Here is a 16,817-nt window from a genome sequence, read left to right on the forward strand (position 1 = left end):
TAAAATCTGGTATTCAATGACCTTGCTCTTGCTCTGCCTTGTAATATTTGAAGTTGGATGTCGTAGATTTCATTACTTAATCATCAAACGATAAGCAAGGATTGCACTGAGAAATGATCTATGATACATAAATGATTCTTTTGGTATAAATTCATAGCATGGAACAATGAAGATGCAATGTTAATCACTGTGTCGCAAGTATAGAAATGAATCGATTATACTATGTTTACTTCCTATATGTTACCAAGTTTTGCAGCATTATGATTATGTGGTAAAATGCTCAGGAAAATAGTAAAATAAATATTGGTTACTGATTGAGATTGCAACTTAATTCTCAAGTTTAGTATAATCGTAATGAGATTGGATTGAAAACTGTAAGTGAATTCTTTTCCGTAGGAATGAGTTTCTGAGTTTGTTTGCAACAATTTAAAATGGGATCCAGGGGAAAATCTCTGTGTATATGTGGATGAAATTGGGGATGAACATATTAGTAGAATTAAATTTAGGTGTGCTAGCTTAATAGTATACACATTTTTTTTCCATTTTAATTTAATTTAGAAGTTAAAAATAATGTCACATGAAGAAGTGTCATAAGAATTCACTTATGGTTTTTATAGCATGTGGTAATGATAAGATGTGATATTGCACATTATATTGTAAGAAATTTCCATGATAAAGTAGTGATAAATCTCCATGGCTAATAATCTTGTTACATGTTTCTTTTAAAATCTATATATGTTTAACACTTATTATGTTCAAATAAGCTAATATTATAATTTAGTTACTTATGACTTAGTAAAGAAAGTTTGTTAGATATCTAAAACATTAATTACACCAATACACATAATAAAAAATAGATTTTTACATATACAAGGTTCCAACCATTGAATTTGAATTTTTCTGAATCCAACTACACTTCAGATTACAATTTGCTCTCAATCGGCAGAAATAAAACTTGCATTCAGCAAAACAAGAAATCCATCGAAATCCATGGAGATCCAAAGAAGGAAAACACTAATATGATCCAACAAAAGGAAATAACAACTCTGAATTCAGAGAGCATAACTCGTTGTACAAAACAAAAAACTCCAAAGCCACAAAAAAATGATCCACACAGTGCCAAGAAGGTATACCACAACAGAAATTCTCAAATTAAAGACATGTACTAACTTAATATGACTTGAATAAGAACATATTCATATTTATTTTTTATGAGTAAGATCACCTTCATATTCATTTTTTAATCTCAAATGTATTCTATATTTTAATTCAAAAATATAATATATAATTTTTTTAATTTAAAATATAGTAAGAATTTATAGTTGTAGCTTAAGTGACCTATATCTTTGAACTCTAAACATTTCTCATATTTTTATTTTAAAAGTGTAAGTATTTATTTATTTATTTAAAAACATAATTATAGTTTGAGTGGGAATTAATTTATATTCATCTATATTAATTTTTCAATCTTAAACTTAAAATTCTAACTATACACATTATTTTACTTATATATATATATATATATATATATATATATTTGAATTTAAACAATTTAATACTAACTTCTAGATTGTGGTACCACAGGGGTACCACACAAGGAGAAGTTGTGTGGTACCCGATTGCGGCCATACAACTGGGGAACAAGAATTCCGAACTGAAAACGTGGAAATGGGGGGAGGTGAAGAAAACCAAGAAAAAGAATCAGGTAATGTGTCCGATCATAAGACTCAGAAAAATCAGAAAATTGAACTCCAAGGAGAGTTTCGGAAAATCAAGCCTTCTCTCTTCAATGGAGAGCAAGAAGAGGTGAAGGAAGCATGGTTAATTAACATGAATAAGTATTTCGAGCTGTACGAGTATGATTACAATTTGAAGGCTTGTCTGGCCATTTTCCAGCTTCAAGGGAAAGCCACGTTATGGTGGGAGGAGGTAAAAACCATCCGAGGGGTCAGTGAGAAAAATATAACATGGGAGAAATTCCAAAAAAAATTTAAAGAAAAATATCTAACTGAAAGGTTTTATGATGAGAAAGAAAAAGAATTCCATGATCTCCGCATGGGCCAAATGACCATGGATGAGTTTATAACAAAATTTACATCATTATTGCAGTATGTTCCTTATATTCATGAAGAAAAGGCCAAAGTAGAACGGTTTATCAGCAGTCTTCCATTGTTCATGAAGGAAAGGCTGGAATTCGACAACCGAAAAACTATGGACGAAGTCATTCAGAAAGCACGGATCTGCTATCAGCAAAATAAACCAAAGGGTGACTCGAGCAAAAAGTGGGCTGATAAAAAGGGAAATAAATTTATTCCCAGCCACAAGGGGAATAAGGGCATCAACAACAAAGGCTCATATAAAGGACAAACTAACTGAAATGTGAATAAACCCAGATTTAAAGTACTAGGTGAAACCAGGACAAATGAACAGGTTGGCAGAAATGAAGATGAATTTATTAACAGACCACTTGTGTAGTGTTGGGGATGCGGAGGCCCGCATTACGTAAAAAATTGTCCCCACTGCAAGGGAGCAGATCACATATCTCAAATTCAAGAGGCATATACAGTGGGGGAAGTGGCTAGGAGCATTCCTAAAATTAACGCAGCACTGGAAGATCATCAGGAAGAATTTCAGCCGACTATGGTTGAATTTGAAGGTACAATTTTTTACCATATCTGTTCTATTTTAATAGATCCTAGGGCCACTTTAAGTTACATTAATCCCAGGATAGTGGAACGATGTAAATTACTACCCTGTCAAAAGCTACGAGGACAAATACGTAAAGTGGACCACGCTACGGCAGGGAAGGGACCAAGATGTGCCAGAGTTCACAAACATTTTTCATACCCTTCGCACACAGTTGGGTATCAAAGATTTTGAGCTACATCTGGTACTCAAATACCGTGGCTGCCTACATAGTTACATCCAAGAAGAGATGGAGTTCCTAAACATCTCCTCGCTCGGCACGACATACCGATACGCTGTCAAAATCGAGCAAAAGTTCAAACAAAAGAAGCGAGACTTTGGATCTACAAATCCGAAGCCCAAAGGACAAAGCCAAGGCGGGGTGACCCAAGACAACCTGTCGAAGCCGCAAGAAAATAACAACACCACAAAGCTGAAGAAGTACACGGGAAAGTGGTGTGAGTTTCACAAGCGTCCCACTCATAACACAAGTGAGTGTTGGACCAAGCAGTCGTTGGTGGCCGAGTTGAAGGTTTCCGAATTAGATGCATGTTCTGACCCTGAGCCAGAACCCGACAAGGGGAATGGCAAAGGGAAGCAGATCATTGATGCAGATCCCAACGCCACTGTTGCCACCGTCAGGATCCAGAAAAATGATCCCGAAAATCCAGAGGAGGGGGAGCGTCTTTTCCACTCATAGATGTGGGTGAAGGGTTCGCTGCTACAATTCATTGTCGGCAGTGGCAGCCAAAAGAACCTCATTTCAGCAGAGGTCGTGAAGCGGTTGGGCCTACCGACTACACCACACCCGCAGCCGTACAGTATCGGGTAGCTTCACGAAGGACGAGATCTCAAAGTTCGCTAATAGTGCCGCCTTCCCTATAGCATCAAGCCCTTCACAGACGAGGTATTGTGTGATGTTACACCTCTGGATGTTTGCGATGTACTATTAGGCCAAACATACTTGTGGAGGCGACATGCTGTGTATGAGTCAAGGCCTCGCGCTGTTATTATTTCTTTGGATGATTCATTATACAGGATACCGGAGGTAGCCCCACCTACCGCCACCTCTTTGATCACTGCTAAGAAAGGCAACAAGCTCATCTCCCAGACTAGGAAATTCATTTTCTGTCTGGTTCGCTCTGAAAGTAAGGGGAAGATCATTGCTACATCCATGGCCCTCGCAAAGGGTTCCTCCACACAGCAGTAGCAGTAAAGGGATACGGTCATGACAGAAAACAGGAACAACTTCTCCTCACCCACAGGTGTACCACACAAGTTTCGGGTGGGCGACAAAGTTTGGCTATATCTGCAGAAAGAACGCCTTACAAGAGCCCATCAGAAGCTCAGACCACTCCAACATGGTCCTTACACCGGTACCAAGGCTACAGGCAACAATGCTTTGAAGCACAACATTCCTCCATTCCTTCGCTTGCACCGAGTGTTCAATGTGGATCGTTGTTGACCATGCTTCCCACCATTTCGGGACACATCAGAGATTGCAGAACAGCTCAGCAGTGACCCAGCTCAGTAGAAGCTTCCTCATCTCAGGGAGGAACTCAATGCAATGGGGACCATTGCTTCATAAGGGGGGAGGAATTATCCAGGTGGATGTTGGTGGCCACCCACCTATCCCATTTGGACCCCCACAACTATCTCTTTCAGTTTTTTCAGTTTCCTAAATTGTAGCACAATTTACTATTTTTAGCAGTTTTTCAGGTCCTGAACTTCTGGAGCCGTTTTGAGGCCCTAAACGGCGTTTTTTGGGAAATCTGAGGGCAACATGGGTCCATGGACCGATGTTTCCCTTCCCAAAGTGGTAGTTTTTGGATCTAGATCTTTCTAACGAGCTATTGTACGCGTCAAACGAAGATCCTATGCCAAAGTTACAACCCCGGGAAATTGATGTACCAATTTACCCAAACGGGGCCCACAATTTGGCGTTTCATCTTCTAGGGTTAGGTTTTGGGATGTTAAGGGTTTTCCATTGTTTCTCAACAATAAATAGGTCTTTGAGCCTCATTGTAACACAGTTCAGAGGCATGTAGCCGCCACATCTCTTCTCAGAGATAAGCTACCATCGGCCTAGCTAGTTTATTTCCATTACTGTTTGTAAGCATATTTCAGTATTTTACATTAATGAAATGAAGTATTATTTCCGCTGCGTATCTGTGTTTATGTTTATCTCTGTAATTTGTTGCGTTCTTGTTTAAATCCGGATCAATGAAACGTCATATGCCTCATTAAATGGAGATACATCAAATAATCATGCCCATATTTGGCTCTCTGGATGAGTCTAGATTCTGATGAACCAACACATAAAAAATATGACAATGTTTGGAGATTCAATCATATTCATTCATTATATGGTCTTTAAAACTCTCCCTAAAAACCCCCGTCTTAATAGATTGCTATGTTTCACTCAAATTGTTAAAAGGACTTGAGGAAGTCAAATTTCTTCATGCCCTGAGAGGACTCAAATTTCAATCAACCAACAGATCTGATAGCCAATAAGGCCTTCTCCTTTCCTTTTGGTCAAATTTGGAAAAATGGGTGGGATAATGCCCCAAGATTTTTACCCACTCTTATTATTGAATTGTCACAATAGAAATGCTGACAAGTGGCAATTCAATTACAACAAGGATTTGCATAGGACATAAGGGTGGCATGTTGTATCATTAATTTTTTCTGACAAGAGACACTCTTTATTATCCCTATTAAAATGTCCAGATGGGATGACACAAAGCGTGTAGGATTATTCTTCACCTTTTGATGGACATCTGGAAGTTTCAATTCTGGTTTAGTAGGAGAGATCCGAGACTTACAATGCTGATCTTTTCTTTTCCAGTTGGAAGGTTGGATTTGGAACATTTTTAGTGGGGATTCACTGTGAGAACCTGAAAGCTTAACTTTAGGAGTAGGGAATGCAGGACTTGGTTGCAATTTTGATTTCGACCTCAAGCTTCAAGCTCAATCACTCTATTTGTTAATTCTATGCCTTCTTGTTCACAAGATTCAAGAAATTCCTAGGGAACTTTAGGCATATTCCCTTGTGGATTTTTTCAGAGAGGGATGTTTTCTTAGACAATACAATATAACCTAGGGCTACTCTCCCTTGGGCTGGTCCTTCAAGTGTTTATAAAGTCTGAATAGCTACTTCCATGAGATCTTGTATGGGTATACTTGTTTTTCACATTATGATATGATAAAAGAATTCTAGGCTAATACTCAAATTATATACTTTGGATCAAGCAAAAAGAAAAATCACCAAGACCACATTTTTTATTCAATTAGATGTTGTGAGTGCCTTTGTGACAACAATCAACAAATTCTAGAACAAGTGATGGGGAGAATGGAGACATAGAGAACGGATTGGGAGGATAATTATGAAAAAAGAAGTAAAACCAACAAGAAAACAAATGCTTAGGATGAATACCCAGCTGGAAAAGCATAAAAAGAAAATAATCCTTGTGGAAGTAGGGGAAAAGAGCATTAGGTAGAAATAGCAAGATCAAGAAGACTTAATACAAGAATTCTAGGAGAGAGTTCGACATTTGGAGCTGGAGAAACATCCTAGGTTTGCAGATCTGAGGTCCCTTGTGCCTCACTAGCAATCTTCATTGGTTCCTTTGGACAAGAGGAAGTAGCAACAAAGGACGAATACTTTGTGGAACAACATTCTGAGCATTTCAGGAGAACATACCCATCCATGGTGTCATCAGTTGTAGGAAGCAAAAAGACTGCCCACTTTGGGCATGATAAAAAAAATGCTTAATATTATGATGTATTTCAAGTTTGTGACTTTGCTAGGCCAGTTTGTAAGGCTTATACTAGCCATACAGTTAAAAGTAGCGAATTAGCAACATAGTATTGATAATAGGACAACTAGGGAACAATTACCAACATCAAGAGACGTTTTTTCATGGAATACAATGATAACAGGATATGGTATGCATGGGCAAAGTGAATATGCTCTTGGTATTTTTCCCAAAATGCAGCAAACACATATCAACCCAGACTCCATCACATTCATTTGTGTTTTGTCTGCTTGTAGTCATGCAAGGTTACTAGAAGAGGGTTGGGAATACTTTTACTGCATGAATCGAGATTACTGCATCACATCTAAAGTGCAACATTATGCATGCATGGTTGCCTCTCTGAACTAGAGCTTGAAAAAGATGGATATTATGTACTCTTATCAAATATTTATGCTATAGCTGGCAGGTGGGATAATGTTTCAAAGATGAGGACACTAATGAAAGACTGAGGCATTAAAAAGATGCCAGGTTCCAGCTTGGTTGAGGTAAAAACAAAGTCCGTGCATTCATTGTGGGAGACAAGTCACACCCTCAATCTGAGAAAATATGTGCAATGTTGAACAACTTAGCTAAGAAGATGGAGGAAGCAGGGTATGTCCCGAACACAAATTTTGTATTGCATGATGTGGAGGAAGAGGTAAAGGAAGACATGTTGCATAGTCATAGTGAAAAGCTAGCCATAGCTTTTGGCCTTATAAACGTAAGCCCTGGTAACCCTATCAGGATCATGAAAAACCTTCAAGTCTGTGGTGACTGCCACAATGCCACTAAATTCATCTCCAAGATTGTCGAGAGAAATAATTGTAAGGGATGCTAACCGTTTCCATCATTTCAAGGATGGATCATGTTCATGTGAGGATTACTGGTGATGCTGATAGCAAGTATGGCATGCATGAGCGTGCATAGAAATCTAGTCAAGCTAGAAAGCCTCATCCTCGCTCCTCAATTTTTTGAAATGACCAAAAAGGGCGAAGATATTGATGTGCTAAAACAAACCAGAACAACATAAGCTTTAGCATTATTTGCCTCATAAATTAATAATCTATTATTATCTAAAACCAGAGGCCTAATTGAGCTTTTTGGTTGATTAAGCCGTACCAGAAACGTCTTTAAGTGATATAATTAAAAGTAACAACATTACCAAGTATTTATATTATGAAATAAGTGGTAGAGATTTTATTATGAAATATATTGAAATATTCATAATAGTATATATATATAAATTAACTTAATTTAAAAAATAATCATATCAACATATCTTACATTGCTTACATAATATTGATAAATCATAATAATTATCCATAGTATTATTACATAAACTATTTACCTATTAAAAATTTACCTAATTAAAAAATTATATAATTTTGATAAATCATAATAATTATCTATAGTATTATCACATAAACTATTTATCTATTAAAAATTTACTTAATAAAAAAATTATATATAATTTGATAATAATTTATTTATTTATAATATTTTTTAAATTAGGCAATAATAACGTGTATAGTAAAATAAAAATTTTAATACTTATCATGCTAACAGTAAGCAAGTGCATTAGTAACAATAACATATTTATATTCCACCATCAAAATATCATCTAAAATATCAATAAATTTTTTTAGCTTGACGGTGTGCATTTTAGTAAAAAGAAAATTATAAAAATCATAGTCATTCATATTATGCATCGCATCCAATAAACATAAAGTTAACATAGATACTATAGTTACAAACATAACGTTAACATAGAGACTATAGTTATAGCCAGGTCAAATTAACATTAAAGTAGTGAATGATACCGTGCCATTATTCCATTCTCCAAGTATCAAAACAGAATTTTTGAAGTATCTTTTACAAATAGTTGTTACAGTTTCAAGTACACGCGGATCGAACCATAGGGATAAAATGACAATGTCAGGACTTGGAAGAGATGCAAGTTCTTGCAGCTTTCTTCATTCTAGGACCGTATTATTCTGTCTATCGTCACTGTAAAATCCCATACCAATCTCAGTTGATGGTCTAAGTGAGAACAATGTATTTACTTACAGGTCGAGATAACAAACTCGATTTCTCTAACCGTAAAAAGATACAACTCCTACACTCTATGGCTCTAACTCTTATTATACACACATCACTACATAATGAAATGCTCAAAATATAGCTACTATAATGAAACGCTCAAAATATAGCCACATGTATTAATTGGAATCCAGTGCGCAACCAGCCGCTCCCATGGAATAAATAACCAGTTACCCCCTCTTCCATCACAGTAGGGGAATATAAAGTTGCTGCCGTAAGCTCAATTCATTGAGGCCGTCGCTGAGATTATAGTTCTAAAGATGCTGCAATCTGCCCTGCATTAACGCAAACTCAAAAAAAGCATGTGTTGCAAATTATTGTATCCCGTTGGTGTGGAGGAGTGTGGAGGAGTCCTCTGAAGTAACAATAGTACCACGCAACTGTGGTGCAGAGAAGTGTTAAACGTCTGGAGAGCGGAACATAGAGCATCGGTGGAAGATAGCGTGATGCCAAGGAGTTTCTGTCGTGTGTTTGGCATTTGCAACAAGCGTAGTCTGCCGTGCGCCATGAGTTCATTTCAAGATTGTCCTAACCCACCATTCTGTTGTGAAATTCTTGGCACGGAAGAAGCCTTTGAATTTTTGGGCACCCACCAGTCTGTTGTGAAATTCTTGGCGCGGAAGAAGCATTTGAATTTTTGGGCACGGAGATAGCATTGAAAGCATATCTGCGAAGAAATCTCTGGAGCTGTACACTTGCCAAAAAATAAATTGGCCTGTCCGACGTTGCTGAAATATCCAGTGGTCACGTCAGTGTTTTCTGGTGGAGGCTGGAGTCATTTCCCGGCCAAAGGGCTGCCTTCCGGTTACATGCCATGCATGTATGGTGAAGATGCTAGGCGATTGCTGGCTGACTTGAGGTCCCATCATAGCACTCTTAAACCGCATTTATGACCCAATAGCATGGGATTTATTTGTTTCCCTTCCCGCTGGCCAAGATTGAAGTGTTGGCACAATACGGACACCGGACATTAATGGTTGGAATTCTCATACCAAACCCTAAATGAAGTCTGGTAAGGCATTGTGAGAGGAAATAAATGTTTGGAATTGCACATGGGTTTACAATGAATTGAGATTCGGGAACGCTAGCTATTCGACAACCACGTGGGCATAGATGTCAATAACCTCACTTTAGTCGAAGCCCAGACCACACACTATTGGAATGGAGATTGCTTCCATGGATTGAGACTCGAGAGTGGATGAAACATACAGGCTTGGATTGATTACGATCATCTTCAAAGCCCCTTCAATGTTACCGTCACACTCGCTGGCTTTGCCTAGACCAGTTAATCAAATTACCTCTTCAAACACATTACTTTTCTTGTAGGTGTTGTAGACTATTTTCAGCAACGCTGTCTTGCCAATGCCACCCATGCCAAAGACGCCTATTACCGGAAATTGATGATCTTCCACATCTTGAAGCCATGTATTACGCTGCATCTCTGCCGATTTTATCTCCGAGCCCACAAAAGCCAGACTCCGGTACTGTCTGAAGTAATGCCCTTGCTTCCAGTGGTGCAGACAAAGCAGCCTCTTGAGTATCACATATTCATACTGATGAAATGGCACTTCGAAGATTGTTGCAACGATTGTCGATAACCATATTGTATTTTCTAATCTGTCTACAGAGTTTGGGTTTGCAGATGCTGCGATCTAAACAACCTTACCGTTGTTGAGAGCGATTTATAATCCTTTCCGCATCCTCAATGGGCCGTCCGATCATTTGCGACCCAACAATCACTGCACCGGGGGCACTTCTTTGCCGCCGTTGAAAATGGGTGTTTGTGTCTTCTAACAAGGCTCTCGCAGTTGTTAGCTTTTCTTGCAAAACCCGAGTGTTGTGATCTAAGTGAACAACATCTTTTATGAGCTGGACAAGTGTAGCCATAACACATTTGCAAACTTCGCTTATAACGCTAGCTGTTGCTCCGTTCCCAACAGCCTCCATGGGTCTGCAACTCGAAAGAAAAGCAAACCTGAGCAGAGAGCAAAGCAAAGGAGAGAGCAAAGGCAGAATGTTTGTATTAAGATTACTAGGTTCAATTAGTGAGGTTGACTTCAAGAGTGTCTAGAGAATTGAATTAGTTACTACTCAATATCAAATATGTTTTAAAGAGGAAACTCTACCAATTGAACTAACTTAGAAACTAGTTAATTTAAATTAATTAACACAACTATATTAGTAAATATAATATTATTATTTTATAAAAAATAACACAAATTCATATAATTATGCTAATTTAAATAAATAAAAAACATTATAATATATGTATAAAAAACACCCAACATTTAGAAATAGATAACTCCCACTACATTATAAAATAAGAGTTTTACATCTATATATAAACAAAGTTGTAGTCTAACTTATAGACTAGCTTTTTTTCACAGGAATTCAACAATACAATTTGAAGCAAGATTGTGAGGGCACTAGAATTCCATAAATTAAACAACTTAAACTCAATTTTTTAAAACCTGTAGAATTTTGATTAAAATTAACAAAAAAATGCCCTAAAAAATGCCATTTAGTCTATACATTAAACTAGGCCTAAAACAAATTATCTTTTTATTACTTGTTAAAATAGACTAATTACATTCTCCAAAAATATTTTGTGCCGATTATAAATATATAAATTTTATTAATAAAATATAATTTTGATTTAAGGATGCACATTAATAATATTTTAATTTTAATTTAATAATACACATTATTAAGATTTTATTATTTAATATTATTTTGTTATTTTGTTAAGATATGAATTACATGTATTTACAATATTAGAGGAAGAGGATATAAGATTTGGATTATTTAAAAATATGATAGTATTAAAGGTGCTGTAGTTTCAAAATATTCAACCACATTTTTTTATTATCAATAATGTTATTTCAAATTAGGGAGGTAAGAGGGGTAATATTTCGTTTTGACGAAGAAAGAGAGATTTAATTTGCTTGGGGATTAGGATATCTACAAACAACCAAGCTAAATACTTAGCTCTTTGACAAGGATTAGAAGTGGCTTATTCCAAGGGACTTTGTCAATTGATACCCTTTGGCGATTCAAAAATTGTGATCCAATAGGTAATCAAAATTAATGAAGAAGTGGAGCAAATTTCTCTTTCTATTCTCCGTCACATCAAACTAGTAGTGGATAAGTTTGAAATAACTGATTTCTTTCATATTAAAAGAAATCTTAATATAGTGGCAGATTCCTTGGCTAATGAAGGTGTACAAAGTGAATTAAAAATTGATGAAGAAGATTTTTTCTTTAAAGCAATTCCATAATGTTTCACCCCAAAAATATTATGCTTATGATCATAATGTATACTAAGCTTGGAATGGAGAGTTGGGTCTTTTCAAATGTATTGGTTTTGTATTACTTTGATTGTTCATTAAATTTTGTATTAGTGAAATGGCCATGGATCGCCATGGAGAGTTGTGCCAATGTGGCCATCTGGGCAACCATCATCATGGTTTTTTGGGCAAAGGACTGATGGAATTGGAAATATGTGTTATATAAGGTCATGCATCTATACGAGGATCAATTCCTAGCATGTGAAACATTGATTGCATGTGTGAATTCACAACCTATATCGAAATTCACCTTCAATTACAATATTTCCATTATGGTTTTTGTTATGAACCAGATCACAAAAACAAAACAAAAGATAGATCAATGACTTGAAAATAAGCCTCTTAGAGGTGGTAACCTCGAGGGAAAATTTTAAGAACCCCCCTAAATTTATAAATATAATAAATGAGCGAATCTCCATGGTATATAGGAAAAATGGAAGGCGATTTTATCAATAATATAATATGTATATATAATTTTTTGGCGAATATCTTACCAGGCATGGCGAATATTTTACTCAATTATAAAATCTTATAAGATCTTGGCTAGTCTTTCACTAAATAATAAAACTTTGTAAAGTCCTAGTGAATCTTAGCATAGGCTACATGCTGGTTTAATTCCCCCATTAAAATAGGCTACATTCCAGGTCAATACCATGGGTCAATACCATGTGCCATTTTTATTTTTATTAGAATATTTTACTCAATTATAAAATCTTGTAAGATCTTGGCGAGTCTTTCATTAAATAATAAAACTTTGTAAAGTCCTAGTGAATCTTAGCATATGCTACATGCTGGTTTAATTCCCCCATTTAAATAGGCTACATTCCAGGTGAATACCATGGGTCAATATCATGTGCAATTTTAGTGAATACCATGGGTCAATACCATGTGCCATTTTTATTTTTATTAATTCTAATATTAGGGTTAATAATGGTTTTTTGCATGGTATTAATAACAATAACAATCTAGTCCATGGTATTTGTCCCATAGTATTTTGGCCATAGGTTTCACCTAAATATAAACCATTTTTTGAGTGTTCATAAATATAAGGTGACTTATGGAGTAAATATAAAAAAATGTTTTATTTGTTTACCATACCTCTCGTTTATTTATATTTCTATTAATTTACCATACCTCTTTTACAAATATGGTATTTAGAACGAGATTTATGGACTAAATATGAAAAGAGGTTTTATTTATTTACGATACGTCTAGTTTATTTATATTTTTATTTATTTACCATAACTTTTGAGTAAGTATAAAAAGACGTTTTATTTATTTACCATACCTCCACTTTACTTATATTTTTATTTGTTTACACCCTTACATGTATAGGTGACTTATGGAGTAAATATAAAAAATGTTTTATTTATTTACCATACCTCTCATTTATTTATATTTTTATTAATTTACCATACCTCTTTTATAAATATGGTATTTGGCCCATAGGATTCACTTAAATAAAACCTATTCTTGAAAATGGGCGAATGGTTTCACTTAAATAAAACCTATTCTTGAAAATGGGCGAATGGAAGGTTGTAAGTCCTAATTTCAAGGGCTAAATTTACCTTTTTTACCCTCTCCCTTAAAATAAGGTGGGCTATTTGAGGTGATTTGTAAAAATGTACTATGATACAAAATATTCGCCCACTAAAAATTTAGAACCCCTTAATTTTGCCAAAGGACGAACATTCGCCCCTAAAATTATCCTTGGTAACCTCCTTTTACATCACATAAATGAACAATTCTTGGATGATTCAAATGACAAGGCATGTTTGATATATATAGGAGTTTAAAGGGTCAAAATATAATTAGGGCCTACATAACAATAATAATGTATGGACACACAATAACAATAGTTGGCTTCTATGAGACACAATAATAACAATATTGGGCTTTTATGGGGCACAATAATAACAATATGGGGGCTAGACTAGTATTATAGGGACATAACCTGCCCCTCTCCCTCAAAAAAGTGTTTTCCTTAATGCTTGAGTAGTTTTGGATGCTTCTATATAAAATACTCATCCTCCCATGTGGAATCTTCAACAGGTAAGTTCTTCCACTTAAAGAGCTATTTTGAAATCGATTGATTTTGTAACTGTCATATTCTTGTTTCCATGATTGCTTCAGGCTCCAATATGATTTTTCCTTCCTCATAATGTTCTTGAAATACAGTTTGAACTGGAAGCTTGTCATCTATAACCTTCTTCAAACATGAAAAATGGAAAACTGGGTGTATTCATGAAGATTCAGGTAGATTCAATTTGTATGCTACAATACCAATATTTTGCAATACCTTATAAGGTCCATAGTACTTTGGTGATAACTTATTATCCTTCTTAGCTTTCTTGAGTGGCATTTGTTTGTATTGTAGTATCCGTAAAAATACCCAATCGCCCACATCAAAACTTATTTTGTTATAATGTTCATCTACTTGTTTCTTTATTTGGTTTTGTGCTAGTCATATTATCCTTTAAGAGTTGGGGAACTTGTTGTTGATGCTCGATGTGATATTTCACTGCTTGAACCTTAGAACTGTCTCTTAAAGATGATGTGATAGATGGAGGATGATACATGTAAAGTGCCATAAATGGGGTCATTTTTATTGCGATTAGAAGGAAGTATCATACTACCATTCTGCCAGAGGTAACCAATTGACCATTGTGTTTTTTTTTATCATATACGAAGCAACAAAGATATCATTCCAAATATTTTTTCACTATCTCAGTTTTCCCATCAGATTAAGGATGATAAGATGAGCTATGAGCCAATTTATTACCAAGGCAAGAAAATAATTTTGTCCGCAAATTTCCAATGAAAATGGGATCTTTATCACTTACAAACAATAATCTTTGGATTTCCATATAAATTTTGAATTGTTTCCACAAATGTAGTGGTGACTGTATTTGCTATGAAAGGATGGGATATCACACAAAAGTGTGCATACTTGGTAAATCTATAAACTGCATCATGATGACACTCTTTCTTTCGGATTTGGGTAGACCTGTGATAAAATCCATTGAGACCTCCTCCCAACATCGACTTGGAATGGATAATGGTTGTAAAAGACCTAGAGTTTAATTGTCGTGACTTTGTTTTTTTGGAAAACCAAACATTAAACCACAAACTTATGAACATCAGATTTAAGGCCATCCCAAAAAAATTTCTTCTTGACCTTGTGGTAAGTTTTTAAAAATATTGAGTGCCCTCCTATGGGAGAGGTGTGCAATTCCGAAAGAAATTTTTCTTTGAATTTGGAGTTCTTACATAGATATAAGCAATCTTTGTACCACAGTGAATCAATTTTCCAGATAAAATTATTATATGCAACGGGATCTTGTTGCAACTTTTGAATGAGTGTCCACACCTCTTCATCATTCTTCCATTCATCCCTTGATTCACTTATCCAATCAGGTTGGATAATAGAAATGGAAAAAAAAATGCCTCTACATCCTTCCTTTCTAGAGAGTGAATTTGCAACCACATTTTTCTTCCCTTTCTTGTAGATTATTTCAAAGTCATAACCCAACATCTTTGTGACCCATTTTTGATTCTCTTATGAAGATAATCTTAGTTACAAGAAGTATTTAAGGCTATCATGATATTTTTTTACCTTGAAGTGTCTTCCAATTAGGTAAGGGCACCATTGCTTCAGGGCATGCATAATTTCCAACATTTCCTTTTCATAAATGGGTTTGTGTAAATTCTTTCCCTTTATTGGATGACTTTCAAAGGCAACGAGTCTTCTTTCTTGCATTAAAACAATACCAATTCAATTTCTTAATGCATCACATTCCACAATAAAGGTTTTTGTGAAGTCTGGTGTAGCTAATACCGAAGCTCGACACATTTCCTCTTTAAGATGTTCAAATGCCTTAGTTGCTACTGGAGTCCAATAAAATGCATCTTTTTTTCATTAATGTTAGTAGAGGTGATTTTGTTTTCCCATAATTCTTAACAAACTTGCCATAATGCCCTGTGAACCCGAGCAATCCTTAAAGATACCTTAAGGTTGTGGGGATTTTCCATTATTTGATGGCTTTAATTTTGTTAGGGTCTACCTTAACACCCTCATGAGATATAATATGACCCAAATATTCCACCTCATGTACCCCAAAGAAACATTTGGAGGTTTTTGGATGCAATTTTTTCTCCTCCAATAGTTTGACCACCCTACCAACATGTTGAACATGATCCTTCCAAGACTTATTGTAGATTATTATACAATCAAAAAATAATAACACAAATTTTCTTAGGGTTTGAAATTGGAATTCGTCAAACCTTAAAATGTGGAAGGTGCAGCAGTAAGGCCAAAATGCATGATAAAAAATTCATAATGACCTTCACGAGTTCTGATTTTGTTTTTTGGTAGAATGTATTCAATCTTCATTCTAACTTGATGATATCCTAAATGAATTTCTAACTTGGTGAAGTAAATTGCTCAATGTAATTCATCCAACAATTCATCATTGAAAGGAATGAAAATTTATCTTTAATAGTGAGCTTGTTGAGCTCCCTATTATCCAGACACATACACCATAATCCATCCTTCTTATGTACCAATATTACTGGAGCAGAGAAAGAAATTTGGCTAGGTTGAATTATACTAGCCTCTAGCATTTATACAACCATATGTTCAATTTCACTCTTCTATGCATAGGGATATTTGTAAGGTCTAGTGTTTGAAGGAAAACTTCCTGGAATCAATTGAATAACATAATCATGGTAAAAAATAGGTGGGAGACCCTTGGGAGTATCAAATACCTTGGAATGATTGTCAATGACTCTTTGGAGATCTGGCGAAATGGGAGACTTAGATGTTTGAACATCTAGTAAGAATATTTGTGCAATTACAACTCATTGTTTCTTCTTCAAAAACTTTATC

The 16,817-nt window shown here is 35.4% G+C and overlaps 1 protein-coding gene across 1 annotated transcript; it reads left to right on the top strand.

The window, feature by feature from the left end:
* Positions 1–1,668: 1,668 nt before the first annotated feature.
* LOC149148056 (uncharacterized) lies at positions 1,669–2,376 on the top strand. Its single transcript, XM_089442059.1, has one exon. It carries the CDS (start codon positions 1,669–1,671, stop codon positions 2,374–2,376), a length of 708 nt encoding a protein of 235 aa, XP_089298185.1.
* Positions 2,377–16,817: the final 14,441 nt, after the last annotated feature.

The sequence above is a fragment of the Pinus tabuliformis genome, chromosome 9 (assembly GCF_031772625.1).
Source record: "Pinus tabuliformis cultivar Carrire ecotype Pingquan chromosome 9, CPIR1, whole genome shotgun sequence".
In the NCBI taxonomy this organism is placed as follows: Eukaryota; Viridiplantae; Streptophyta; class Pinopsida; order Pinales; family Pinaceae; genus Pinus; species Pinus tabuliformis.